General features: G+C 29.4%; 1 protein-coding gene across 6 annotated transcripts in view; it reads right to left on the reverse strand.

Moving 5' to 3' along the window:
• The window catches only part of LOC119682064 (sodium/potassium-transporting ATPase subunit beta-1-interacting protein), a 135523-nt gene that overhangs the window by 56286 nt on the left and 64075 nt on the right, over positions 1–15162 (reverse strand). For 2 of the 6 annotated variants that reach the window (XM_038095407.1, XM_038095408.1), the window contains exon 7: positions 11692–13826. The exons of 1 other annotated variant lie outside the window; for it this stretch is intronic. In XM_038095407.1, the coding sequence (XP_037951335.1) occupies positions 11860–13826 (1967 nt within the window). In that variant the 3' untranslated portion in view covers positions 11692–11859. 3 more of the 6 variants (XM_038095412.1, XM_038095411.1, XM_038095409.1) reach the window with 3 other exon arrangements.

Consider the following 15162-nt stretch of genomic DNA (forward strand, 5'->3'; position numbering starts at 1 on the left):
ATTCCATTTTATTTCTATTTAAAATCATTTCAACTAAATTCATTAAATTTAATTTAATTTTTTTATTAAATTATTTTCTATAGCAATTAAATCCTAAAGTCAATGCCTTTGCTAGACCTAGAAGTAACTTAAGCCATAGTATAAATGCAGTTTCAATTTAAGGAAGGCGAATTAGTAACAAAGTTTTCGAGTAAAAATTTATTCTAAAATATTTCCACAAATAGACTATGTGAAATTTTTTCTAATGGAAAATCAATGTATATTCTTCAAAAAAGCTAACTTCTCTGCAGTATTTAAAATACATTTTTATTGTGAAACTGTATCTTGTTTGACTTACAGGCAAACGTAAATTGCAATCAACAAAGCCCCCAAAAACTAAATGGACTTAAAAATAAGAAGTGAAAATAAAAACAAAAAAAAAAAAAAAGGAAAAACATCTAAGATATTATAGTATTTTAAACACACTTCCATTGTAAAACAAGGGCATTCTATTGACCGGTGGGGAGGTCGGATGGTCAGGCAGTCGCTTAAGACTTATAGTTACGTGCAGTCGTAGCAAAATACTGGATACGGTCCATAACACCTACAATTCGTATTATATGTCGAAAAAGGTGGAAGATGTACGAAAGTTCAAAATCAAAATAAAACTAAAATGAAAACTTTTGTTGCCAAGTTTTCATTCGAATTCAACACAATGAATTCACTAAGTACTTTTCTATTCGATAGTAAAAGTACGTATTTTTATTAACCCTTTAATTTAATTTGGGACAAATTAATCCTATTGAAAGGAAAAGCAAAATGTTCCCTTATATTTTTATGTGCTTATTCTTCTTCAACAACGACTTCATATATTTCTAAATAGGGTCACAAAGCTTAAACTGTTCAAGGTGAAATATTTATTGATATCATATACTTAAGTTTTCTAGAACCTATAAAAACAAAGCGGGCCAAATTACCTTCTATTTTATTATTCTGAAGATAAAGAAGACGAAAGTAATAATCTATATACATATAACAATCTGACAACTGATATATTTGAAAGAGATATAAAGAGTTGTTAATAAGCAATAAATAAATATACATAGAATACTGAAAATTTTATTTAAGCTAAATTGAATATAATAAAACTTATACTTAATGTATATTTCAAATATAACATGAAAATAAGGAAACACTATTACATTCAGGAAATTAGGTGATAATAAATTATAAAAATCTTTTTAAGACGACTGTGCCCACCTATGTCTATTTCTTAAAGTAGAAATTTTTTAATAAGCTAACTGTTTGTTTGTAGAGAGGTGTATAATAACTGTTCAATAATTTTTCAACTGTGCCCTTATTTAGTTTTGTGAATATCTAACAAATAACAACGTGTAATTACTGACGTAAATACAACGACAGTACCCACTATTGAACTTAAAAAAATATTTATTTTTTGAGGGATATATTCGTCCAGAGTTTTTTTTGGGACTTTATCTATTTGGAAATTATTTTCAACCATTGTAGTGATTTTTTCTGTAGTGAAATATTTAAAGAGGGGTTCTCGATACCTACCTATAATATTATTATAAAAACAGAAAGAGTTGTATCATCAGCTGTATTCCAGACTACACTGATATCAATTTCTGGAACACGAAATGATCATTGTTTGATTAACCGAGAATGAGTATTCAATGAATGCGTATAAAATGGGTATTCATTATTATATTACCCCTTACGAATTCAATTGCTTCATGATTGACTTAATCTTAAGTTTGCAAATCACTACCATTTATTATACTTTATATTGCGAAATGCACGAATTCATAGTTACATTAAATTCCCATCACAAATCTGTTCCCATAACTGAGATTATAGGTAATAATCCCGAAATATAACATCATTATAATCAAAGAAAGCAGGAGTTGACGTGTTTAAGTCACTTGAGTTAAGTGTCATATTTAGTTTAAATTTTTTATCTTTATCTTTAGTTTAAATTTATCATCACTATTCTTAGCCACTATAACCTATTATGGGTCAGAATATTCTTCGCAAAAACCGCAAGTACTATATGATTTAGTAGTACAGTGGCGGCAACCACTCATCACTTATCTGACTATGGTTTACCAAGTAATGCCTCCAGATTTGTTTTCGAAAATTTGCAAGTCACATACATCCGGGACTATGTTTAACATCTTCTGTAAACAGTTTTGATCTTAATTAAAATCTGCTTTGTTTTTTAAGAATGTTAATGTTAGTTTTGATCTGCTGAAGGTATTTTACTTTTCATCTTCTAAATTGATAAATTTATTTTCATTTCTTATAAATGGTTTTAGCGAGCCATTGACAAATCGTCTGCTTGCTAATTGAAAATGTTTTTAAAATGTAAAGTTTTTGAATATTTTTAAACAAATATTTTGAATTACTACAGAAGGGTTAAATAGTTACAGTGCACCTTCCTTCGTACTACTCGTACGTCAAAATAATAAGTTTAACAAAAATCCTACAAAATTACTAAAGGTTTTACGTGTTTGCTTAAATAAAGTGTGAATATGTGGTTTTGGTATTGAAATTGCATTTTATCTAATTTGAATTTAATTTTAAGATACAATGTTATGCAATCAATTAGTATGTTTTACAAGCAGAATAAATGCTCAACCATTGAAACATTGAGTTTCACGCTGAAGAGAATTTTAAATGATAACCAAAAAAGTTTAAAACTTTAGCAAAAATCAATTAAGGACACGTAACTTTAAATTTTTCAATTAGATTTTAATAATGGAAGACATAAGAAAGTTTGCAGAAGAATTGCAGTACAATATAGTTTATTTCAACTTCTAAGAAGTATTTTTTCTAAAATATCAAAAAATTTAAATGCTTTGAAGAGTTTCAAAAATTTATTTTTTAAAATGGTTTTCAAAAAAATTTTATGATTAAAGTTTTTAGAAAACTTTATAAAGTTTTATAAATATATCACCGATAACATAATCGATTAGTTATTCTGTTATCATGGCAAATCAAGTCAGTATATGAATTTTCTGAAAAAAACCAGTCTCGATGTGTTTGCACAAATATCTCCCGGGCACAGCTATTTGACAATAGATATATATTGCCAACCACCTTTTCCATATTTTACACCATATTTCAATATAGTTTAGTCTTGGAGATACAGTGCTTTAAAGTTGAACATTTTCAGTCGAAGATCACTAGGCAAATGACTCAAAAGTTCCTAAAATTGCTGACCCCAATAAAACTCATTGTTAAATCGGGATTTACATGCGCAAAACAACTGTCAAATTTATGAGTACTGATCTTTCTAAACCAGTTAACTTTATCTTTAGCAAGTATAGACTCTTTACTTCTAATTCTTCTAATATTCCTGCTTAATGGAAACTTGTAAACTCAATCGAACTATATGCAATTAATAATAACTGAAGTAATCACAGTCTAGGAGTATAGCATAAGATTGTCAGAATATTTGCAATTGAAATAAATATATAATTTGTTTGTATTCTTCATTAGTTTATCATAACAAAGCACAAGTAACATAGTAGCCGGTCATTAGCCATTTAAATATTATTAGAATACTAGTACTTTTATTATAAATTAGTTGTTTAATTAATAATTACGAAAAAGTTTAAAACTCCTCTTTAAATAAATCTCTGTGTAGGATTCTGAAATTTTAAATTAAGTTGATACAGTAAGTAGATAGGTTATCAAGTTTCGTTGGCCTAGGTCCCTAATAGATACACCCAATAGATCCCTAACGATTCCAGATGAGCAGTCAAAGGCGTTAGTGGGTAGTTAGTAGTTAGTAGTTAACAATATTAATATGAACTGCAACACATATCAGTAAGTAAAATTGATCTCAACGGTTCCAATATGTATAAAACTGTTATAGAAATATAGAGTTGTCATTTTTTTTCCAAATATTTGACATATTATATTAAGCATTACATTTTAAGAAGCAAAATCAAAAAACGAGAGATTTAAAACTAACTATAAAATTAAATACAATAACTAATTATTAAATCGAAAGTTCAGCTTTAGGAGGAAAAGAAGGATGTGTTGGTTTTTTTATACTTAACTTAAGTTTTGTTTTTATGTTATATATAAGTATAATATTTTAATATCTAATACTTTATATGGTCAAAAATATAATAAAATACTGAGAGAGCAAATATTAAATTTTAATTAAATTATATTTACGAATTATTAACAATTTTTGGATATAGGTTAGGTTAGGTTATACCGGCGACCCCTAGTGGATCCACTTAGGCCTATTGGCCCATTGTCTTACCGTATTTGTAGGATTTTTGTATATACATATGTAGAATAATAATTCAGAAAAGAGACTGTTATACATGATTAATTTAATAAGACTAATATTGATTTATTACTCAGTTGTGTTGGAACTTAAGTTATTTCCTATTGTTAAATGCTTTAGAGAGCTCTTACTAGTTTTACATGACTGCATTCCATTTAACAATTAAACTTATTAGCACTGACACTTGCTAACAATGAAATCCCTCTGACGAAATACTTGAACCATGTTCATACCGAAGTAGAAAACTAATAAATTCCTTTCCATTTTCATTCAGTTTTCACTCTGAAAACTCAATTCAATTAACATATTCACATTTTCTATTACGTATCCGTCCAGGAAGCCTTTTGTTTAAACATTTATGCTGCAGTGTTTTTCTGTGGCAGTAAAATAAAAACTCTTTAATAAATTACAAATTGATTTTCACAATTTTTTTAGATTTGATTGTAGAAGAGACATTTGTGTTAAAATCCTTCGTTTATTCCTTTTCTCTAATTGACTTGCTGTGCTCCCGTGAATGTGTGAATGTCAGACCTGAAGTCAATTGAAACTTTTAATTAAATTTCATTTTCACGCGGCAATGGCAGTAACAACCACAAATGCCAACATCCTTAAATTTTTTTTATTTAAAAATTTGTCCTTACAAAGTATTCACTTCGTGATAAACAAATTTTAATAGTGAACGAGTTAAGGTCTACTAATTTTTTATTGTACTAATTTTTTTTTTATAATATTATATATCTAATATTTTATTTAATTTAATAATTAGAAAGAGGAATGAAACAAAAAGAAAACTAATATCGTACATAATATTATAAATGATGCCTTTGCTTTGAAATTATTCAGGAGGCTGGAAAATAAAAATTATTTACGAGCCTCCTTAATTTAATAATAATATAGTCTTTCTCAATGCGTGGCTTTATTGAAGCTTCCAAAGCTTTTTAAGCACATTACCGAAGACCGTATTGTAACGGTCTAATATTACGTTCTATCCAGTGGTAAAAACGTAATATTATAAACTCATCGAAATTCGTCCAAAAGCTATTAAAAGCTTTAGAGCTTGCGCGACCTGAGCAGAGACAACGTATTCTTCTACTACATATTTTCATTATTCTATTACTGCTTTTGAAATATTCAAAAAATCAAAAATTGTGTTATCCAAAATCCAAAAATTTTTATATCATTTTAAAATTTTATTTTTATATCTCTGCTGGTTCAGAAAATATTAAATTACAAACCTTAAAAACAGAAATAAATTTTGTTTGGTTAATTCTCATTCCACCACACCATGCGATGTCCAATTGCATACTCCTCTTTGATTCTTATTTATTTATTCAATAAAAGTGACTTCATCACTCCTTCTTCATCCAGACTATATAAGAATAAAACTCATTTTATGTATATTATCTAAATCTCTATCTTAACCTATGTAATCGTCTTGTCAGATTCATGTTTCCTGCTCTACAAATCCTTTCTGTAAATTATAGAAGATATATCTTAGTAAACTCTTAAATTTTATGAAAACCTGTAGGTAGTCTTACAATTAATTTATTAATTATTTCTTAAATAATACTAAATTAATTCACTGGATCTATATGAGTTTAAATATCTATGGATTTTCATTCTAACCTAATCTAATACATTTATAATTTTAAAACAAATACTGACAGATATAATATAAAATTTAAGCAATGCAAAATTTTTCATTATCTAATGTTTCACATAATTTGGAATAAAGAGTATTAGTCTTTCCCAGTCATTGAAGACAAGAGGCGTAGTATATGGTATAATTTCGATAATTCAAAGAAATTAAAATTAATGACGTATAAATAGAAAAATGTATAATATGTATAAATATAGTCTGACTATATAGTCAGACCCTTAAACTTTACCCCACTCTCATCCCTCCCTCTGGCTACATGCCTGAATGTAGCTAAAAATAATTTATTATGACTTGTAACGAATATTTAAATTTCGATAGTCAAACTTAAGTGAAGGAAATAAAAACTCCAGTTATAATCATAATACTTAAAAGAGAAAAACGAATTAATGAGGTATCTTTATATGTTATAGGACAATCTCCTTAAAAACGGCTGCAACCTATTATTAAAAATAAAAATCTAATTCCAATGCATTAACCTCAATTTCGCAAAAGTTACTCAACTATTGACAAAGTTCACACAGATTTTTATATGTAATTAAATCTACCATGGAAACAGAAACAAATAATCTGCGGATTTTTTTGTTATATCAGAAGGTCATGTCAAATAGTTGTCACAGAAATCACAATTAAATCTACCAAAACAATATAGTAAAATCTCTTTATCGTACCTTAAGTACCTATACTTTCAAGATACGAGAATGCCTACACTAGCCTTAAAAATATAATTTCTGGTCTGACCATATATTGCATCACTTATGTATTCAATAAATCGCCAATCGTCTTATAATTTTAAACTATATTGTTAATTAATTTGTTTAATTGTCTGAGTACTACGCTTGATGCATAATTGCGATGGAAGGCGCACCTTCAAAAAAAAAGGAATAATTTGACTTCAGATTACACAAAATTAGTCAACCAGTTGAGGTTAGACTGGGCGAGTAAAATGATCAGGTATTTGTTTATCATTCATTCGACGTGGAGTTACGTATTCATCACCGGGTGCTAAAATTCACCGCTTCCAAAGTAAAGTACTGCGAATTGTAGTTCATACACCCTTCCAGACATCGTGATCGCCATCGTGATATGCGATTTGTTACCAATGTGACGAAAGAATATAGCATACGCGACATCAGAATTGCGTGGTCTCTTTCATTACCGAGTATATAAAAATAAATAAATTATAAATAAATCTCTTTAATAATGATGATGTAATAATGATGTAACTTATAAATAAATCTCTCTTGACTCATCCCACTTCTCAAGTAGGTCTTAATCAATTTTAACTTTGAGAAGCTTCCTTCATGATGAGATGCTTTATATCGTTGATTAAGTCTAGTGAGGGATCTTAAAAGCTGAAGTTTTTCATACAAAAGGATAAATGTAGTCGTTTTTACCTTCTCGAAGTATTATACCTAAATGTCTTCTCATTTGATATAAATGCTATTTAGTATATCACTTATCCTTGATGAGTGTGATGAAATGTGGGGTATTAATTTACATAAATAAAAACAGAAGGGTTTATAAAGGTGTTCACCTTTCTAGCGAAACATGCAAAACCTTATGAGCTATACCAAAAATAAAAGAAAAAGATATGTGCATAATTAAGAGAAAAACAAAATGCTTAAGTTGTTACTTGTTTATTTTAAAATGTAATTTACATCAATTATTTATTTAAGTTTAAATGTTTTTTAATATACCTAAATATATTTAAGTTTCATATTAATGAGAATTCAATTTATTTATTTATTAAAAGAAAACTTAAGCACTAATATAGCGATTTTGAAATATTTACACAATTGCTTTGGCTTTACAAATAAATACATTAAATAAAAGTTAAAGCTTAAATAAAAAATAATAATATTAATTTACTTAATTATTAATTATAAACCTTACAGTTAGAAACTTGTTGAACAAGTAGCAAAATTGTTTATATCGGAAGCAATTTATTTTATTATAATTTATTTATTTCAATTTCTCAATTACTTAATAATAATTTCTAACCACTCTGCATGGTATATGTTAAGTTATAGTTCATTTCACTTTAAAGAGGAGATCAACACATTTTGTCGATTTTTTTCTAATAAACTTTTATTAACTTGTAATAATAGTTAAGACAATAATTGTACTAGGATTACATTAAGTAAAAATAAAATAAATAAGCATATATTGATTTCTGTGTAGTATTAACGTAATCAAAATTAAATCTATATTGTATTTAATGAAACGTATGGACGGTTTTGTAATTATTTTATATTTTTCACATCGTTGTCTCCGAGTCTGGAGGCGTATGATAATTGAGATTATATGCTGGTGGTCCACTATTGAGAAAAGCCATTGAACGAATACTCTCACGAGAGTTGGTGAATGGTATGTTTTGTGGCAAATTACTAGAATAATTTGGAGATGGCGGAGGCAATGGCAATTGCTGCTGACTGTTAGATTGCACTTGTTGATGCAATGGATGTTGTTGATACAGTGGTGGTGTAGAAGGCGCTACATGTTGCGGTAGTTGTTGCTGCTGCTGCTGCTGCTGTTGCTGATGTTGATGTTGATGTTGATGTTGTGTTACACCAGTTAACCCGGCAAAAACATTTTCTGTTGCCGAAGTGTTTGCTAAATAAGAAGAAGCTGGACGTGTACCATGAAAATTTGAATAACTTGAACGTACGGATGGTGGACGATTGTTGTAAAGCTCATCGACGTGTTCCACATTATTAAGATTTGTTGTTGAATGTTGATATGTCGGATTATAATGACCAGCAATTGTGGGTGTAAGTAATGTTGGTGAAGCAGGCTCTTCAGCGACAATCGGTGATTGCGAATTTGATTGCCATGCCTGTTGAAATAAACCGGATTGTCCATTTGTGTTATAATATATAGGATCTGGAGGTATATTTTTACGAAAACTATGATAGTGGTTGTTGTTAGTCTTTGTCAAACTACCTCCAGCCAACATGTTATTAGTAATGCTGCCCGCATTACTTATAATATCCTGATTTAGGTTTTGTAAATTTGTCTCAGTTAAGGCTGAATTCTCCTTGTGATGATGAAATGATCCAAATTGTTTAATTTGCTGTTGCTGCTGTTGGTGATGATGATGATGGTGATGTTGTAATTGTTGCTGTTGATCTAATAGTTTAGTAACTGGATTTTGTTGATATTTACGACGTGAACTACGCACGCTGCTGCGTGAATTGGTACCACTGCCACTAGCTCCGCTATTAGCATGACTACGTCTACTTGTGGTGGAAGTGCGATTATTTGTTCCGCGTGCCATAACTGAACGACGTTTAACACGACGTGGTGTCATCATAGGTTTAGGACTCAATTTACTTCCGTCACGATCGTGCATTTGGTCGTCATAGTCAAGAATTGTATCGGCAGCAGCACGGCTACGTATCGTATCGATACTAGGTCCAAACTCAATTGAGTATAATGATTGACGATGTTTCGATTTCTTATTAACATGCTTTACTGTGGAATAAAAAGAAATATACGATATTTTAGAACAATTTTTATTAAGTTTAATGTAAATCTTTTATTATTTAAGCAAAAATATATGTATAGCAATTTACCTGGGAGTTTGCAAGTGCATTCATTAGTAATAAGAAGGAAATTTATTAGTTAACAAAAATATACAATTTACTTTGTTATTAAAAATATATTAAATAATGTTAAATTATGTCTAATAATCTACGTTTTTAATTCGGTTTTTTATTATCTATCAACTCGTATAATTGCGCAGAACATCTTTCAAAAATAAAATATTGTAAAAAGACGAATTCTAGAACCAATTAAAAAATATTAATTTGTTGAGCATTTTAATCATGTCTTTAACATGATTTATACAGTCCTGATTAAAGACTTAAGCAAATATTAAAAAAAAAAGATTTTTTTCTCAAACAATTGATTTTAAAGTAAAAAGAATTGCAACTGAATTACTTCAATTTTTTAAGATGCATTTTAAAAATCTAACAATAAAACGAAAAACCCGTACCAGTGTTAGGAAATTATCTGTGTAAAGTCAAAAATGATTGGTTAATATTGAAACATAAAAATTGCTAATTTAATATTAGCTTTTAATAATAAATACAGTTTTTATTTTATACAAAAAACATTTATTTATTGAGTTTCATTTGTTTGCTCTATGCTTAAAGTTAGATGACTTCTCCTGAAACTTATAGTGGACAACATCAAGTAATGAAATTTGAAATATTAATTAAAAATACATATATTCTATAAGTAACACATGTTTTTATATAATTTTATAAGCATAATTTTGTATTTAAATTTACTACTTATACTTTTACATATGCGACAAAAATAAATTTATTTATTTTATTTTACTTAATGTATGTATGAATGTACATACTCTATAATTATATGTTATATTTAATAAATTTATAATAATTTTTGATTCTTTTCAAGGCATTTCTAGTTGATACATTATAATTGAATATATTTATTTTCCTCGATTTGCACTTAATTCTGCGAAAGGCCTTTCGAATACAGTTTCTACCTATGCAAAATATTAAATTTCATCTAATATGGCTTTGAAAATTTTAATTATATGTAATTTTGACGTGTTCTTATATCACAGTTTAAATAAAGAAATTAGAAACTACAAGGAATAGAGCTTAAAACTATCTCGTTTTGCATTTAGCTTCAGTTTAGCGTTTCTACAAGGCAACTTTGCATACAATTAGTTTTCATAATTCCATAAATTTATTTTTTTTTCTCTAAAAATTGATTAAGTTTTGTTAAAAATTATTTTCTTTTATCATTATATTTTTTTTTGTTTTTTGAAATGCTTAAAAATCTACTTTTCTTTACTAATGGCAAAGGCATATTCTTAATTTTTGTGACTTTGGCTCACTTCAAGTGCGTCCTACTATTTGCACACATACAAAGGTTTAGTGCCCATTGAAGGCGTTAATTATATTATATTCTTTAATTTTTTAATTAATTTTTTTTACTTTTGTTTTTGATATTAAATAAACAAATCCTTTCCATTGAATTTAATTTGATTTTTACTCAAATTAGCTTTTGAGAATTGAAAGTCTCTCTGATGAATCATTTATTATGCATTATATATTACCGTGTAAAGTTAAATAATACAAACAAGTCTTTTATAGAAAAATAAATCTAAGTTTTCTTACAAAAACAAAAAAAAACTATCCTTAACAAAAATAAAAATTATTAAAAATGTTGCAGCAACATTTGCACAGAGAAACATAAAAGTTTAGCAACATTTAATGCCACTGATTTGTTTTTGATTTGTATTCGTTTTAGTATTCAACGCAAAATTTAAGCATTAATTTCTTTTGCTTTTATTTCCTTATAGAAATAAAATTTAAAACTTATTTTGCTTATAAAAAAAAATTTCGTTTCCAATATTTGTACACAAATTTACAAAAAAATGTTAACAACAAAAATTACAAACATCTCGTTTTAGTGCACAACAAAATCACGTTTTTAATCTAAATATTAAAATTAATATTAATCAGCTACACAAAATAAACATTTGTAGTTTGGTTTTAGAATTTACATACATTTTAGTTGCTTTTCAGTATTACAAGAGAAGCAAGCAAGCAGCATTAAACAGCACACGCAACATTCTGCTATTCTGCAAGCAACACTTTCAATTTCAGCGTCCCGCGCTAGGCACACCAATTAAAAAGTTTCAAATTAAATTTATCAGCAGTCGCAGTCTACAAGTCTAAAATTTTAAAACGTTTTTAAATTTAAAAAAAAATTTAATTTAAAATGTTTTTAATGGGGATGAAACATATGACATAACAAAGCTGATAGAACAGTATATGTAAGTGCTGGCCTGGCAACTTGCATCTAAAGGAAACTTCACTCCTCTTGGCAGTTTAAATTGACAATTAGTCTAAACCTCGTGGTCTATGTCTCTGTCGTTACCAGTTAACAGGCCACTTGAAATAACACCACTCACTTCACGATCGACTGCAATATTAGCACGTATGACGCCTTCACCGCCCACCATTGAGTTGCAATATGAACGTGGACGCGCTTTACCACCCTCCCTCCGACCGCTACGTCGGTTAACATGTGGCGCAGAAATTTCTTTGTTTGCCTTGGCCTGCGCTGTTTGTGAGTTGGAGAGCCTGTCGTGACTTTTAGCACGGACTATATGGGAAGTAGGTTGTGTGTTGCGTATTTGATCACAGAAATTAGCTGAATTATTTGCTAATTGTGAACGTTCATGTTGTTGACGTTGTCGTCGCGCAACTCGCGTAGCAACCGGAGATCTTGGTATGTATTGCGAAGGCATGGCGTACTTTTCTGTTACTTCTGGCGAGAGATCAGGATAGGGTGCATGCCCTAAGCGTGGCTGAAATATGTGCGGTCGCGGTGCTGGTGGTGGCGGTGGTGTGACCTCTGAAGGTGAAATTGGGATATCAAATGAGTGCACTGGTACTGTTGGTAGTGGAATGTTAGTTGGACGAGTTGGTCGAGCTGAGTTCGCTCTATATGGCTTAGGGGAGTATGCGGGTTGAAAAGGTAAGCCATTTTGTTGTTGCATAAAGTGATTAGCAGGATTGAAAATAGTTTGAGCTTGATATTGCTGTTGCAATTGTAATTGACGCCTTTTTTCTTCTAATATTGCCGCTTCCTGAATGGACACTGGGTGAAGTTTTGCCCCATTCTCAAGTAAAATTTCATTATCATTTAAGAAAATATGTGAGTTATCTCGTGGATGTGTTTCCTGCGCATAGGAATTATTGTTTGGACTAGCAACATTATTATTTAAACTATTTTGATTAACTGTATAGGAATTAAGTGAAGTATATGAGGGGTTATTATTGTGATTGACAAAGAGATTTCCTGGTGTTGGTTTTTGAAAGGGTACATACGTAACTGCACCATCAGTTTTGAAATTTCGCAATGAAAAATTATCATCTTCGAAGTTTTCGTCGAAATTGTTCGATAAACGTTCAGAGGACATTTGTGTATATTTTATATCAGGACGGTGTAAATTGTTACCGGACCCAATAGGTAAGCCATTACTATTTATAAAATTACTATAACTAGTGGACTTGGGAGGTCTGGGCTTTGCATGTATGCGCGCAAACCTTCCACTATTACTAGTACCAGCCACTGGATTATTATTATTGATACTATTGGTGAGACTATAATTACTGTTGCTCAGAGGACTGCTGGTCAAACATGAACCAACTTCAGTGGCGGCATCCCCACCAATTGAACTATTTCCCATCCCACCACCACGTCGACCACTCAAAGGACTTTCAGCTGCATAAACACTATGTAAGTTATTGGCTGAAATAAAATTAGAATTTTGCAATGAAGCATATGAAAGTGAGGACACTGTATTATCATGCGATGAAGTGGGCGTGACAAAATGTTGCTGATATGTGGCATTGGCTGTCGCTAGTTGTCGACGATTACTGCTCGTATACAACTGATCAGCCTTTGCCGTGCTATCGTCATAATATTGTTGCAACAATTTCGCATTATTTGTTACTGTTGCTGTTGCCGCTGCCGTTGCTGCTGGCAAAATGCTTGTTGTGGACGATGCAATTTTATTATTTTTCGAATTATAAAGCACACGCGTTAATGTATTATTTTTGCTTGAATTTGGTGTGTTGTTGCTGCTGTTGTTGCTATGCTTTTTATTGCTACTGTTCGTGTGGTGTATTAAATTAAATGTATTATTATTTGATTGCTGATGATGTGAGTTTTGTTGATGATTATGATGATGCTTGTTTGACAACATTGTTGCGCTTGCTGATGTAGGAATACTTGTATAGCTCACGTACATTGGATGAACCACGGTGTGTTGTGGACTTTTGGCATCACCATTCATGAAATCGACTGTAAACCAAAAAATTTATATATATGTATATATGTAAACTTCAGCATATAACAATTTATATTAATTATAATAAAATATTGCATTTATGCTTCTTATAGCTTTATATATAAAGTACATAATATTATTATAAAAATATTTTCCAACTAAAGGAGCTCAAATGATTCTGTTCAATGTTTTTGTTGTTGTGTATTACGGATTAAATATGATTAAATAATTTTAAATGATTTTTACAAACTTTGAATATTATTTTAGTGGACGTACAAACATGCACGTATAGTATATGCACTTGTTATTCTCATGATAAATACAATAATAATATAAAACTAATAAAGATAGATACTTAACAAAAGTAAGCCGCATTTATTTCTTTTAAAACAAATTAAAAAACCTACAGCGATTTTATTGTATCAAAATGCAAACAATAATAATTATAAAATTATATATAATTATAGCTTAATTGAGAAACTTTAAAATAAAAATTAATTATTAATAATAATTAAAACTAATTATTATTATTAAATTATTATCAAAAAGTAACAATAATTTTAAAATTGTGTATACTATATTTTGTTTATAAGGTCAAGTTATTTTTGTGTATTGGTTGCACTGCCAAAAAATTAATGTACATATTAACTATAAGGTAACTGCAATACTTATGTTACTTTTATCTTGCCAAGCAAATGGATTACTACGTTTACCGAATTTTATGTGTGGCAAAATCAGAAAGTTTGTGAAAATGTTTCTATTAAAAACAGAATTTGGTGCAGCTAGGTATTCAAAATAATAAAGAATTACTTTTTGACAGTACTCTGTCATAATCATGTGTTTATAAATGGTATAAATTGAAAAGAAATTAAATATGACATGACTTTTGGGCATTCTTGTACTTCCCACAAATGCCAAAAACATAAAAAACATCATAAATTAATATGCTTGTTAATAACCATCAGAGAGGTTACTGAAGAAATAGGAATACCATAGGGCGCATGAGAAGTAATGAATTTTTGATAAATCTTTTGAGCATTACACAAATAGCCGAAAAAATTTTATCCAACAATTCGTGATGAAATATAAAAGCACTATAATTCCGCACATACTCTATTCTGTTGATATTTATATATCTCAAACTTAAATAGACAACATTTTTCTCAAAAAAATAGAAACTCTTTCAGAATAATATTAAAGTGAGTCTTTGACATTATATATATGGTGGGACGTTGGGACAGCGCACTGTCCAACAAGTGGCCCCACTGAAGTGAAGGATTAGTCGAAGTAGACCACGAAACGACTTGGGTCCTTTTTCGTCCTTCGATTCTCGGATGTTGTTATTGAGTT

This window comes from Teleopsis dalmanni, chromosome 2, assembly GCF_002237135.1.
Source record: "Teleopsis dalmanni isolate 2A chromosome 2, ASM223713v2, whole genome shotgun sequence".
NCBI lineage: Eukaryota > Metazoa > Arthropoda > Insecta > Diptera > Diopsidae > Teleopsis > Teleopsis dalmanni.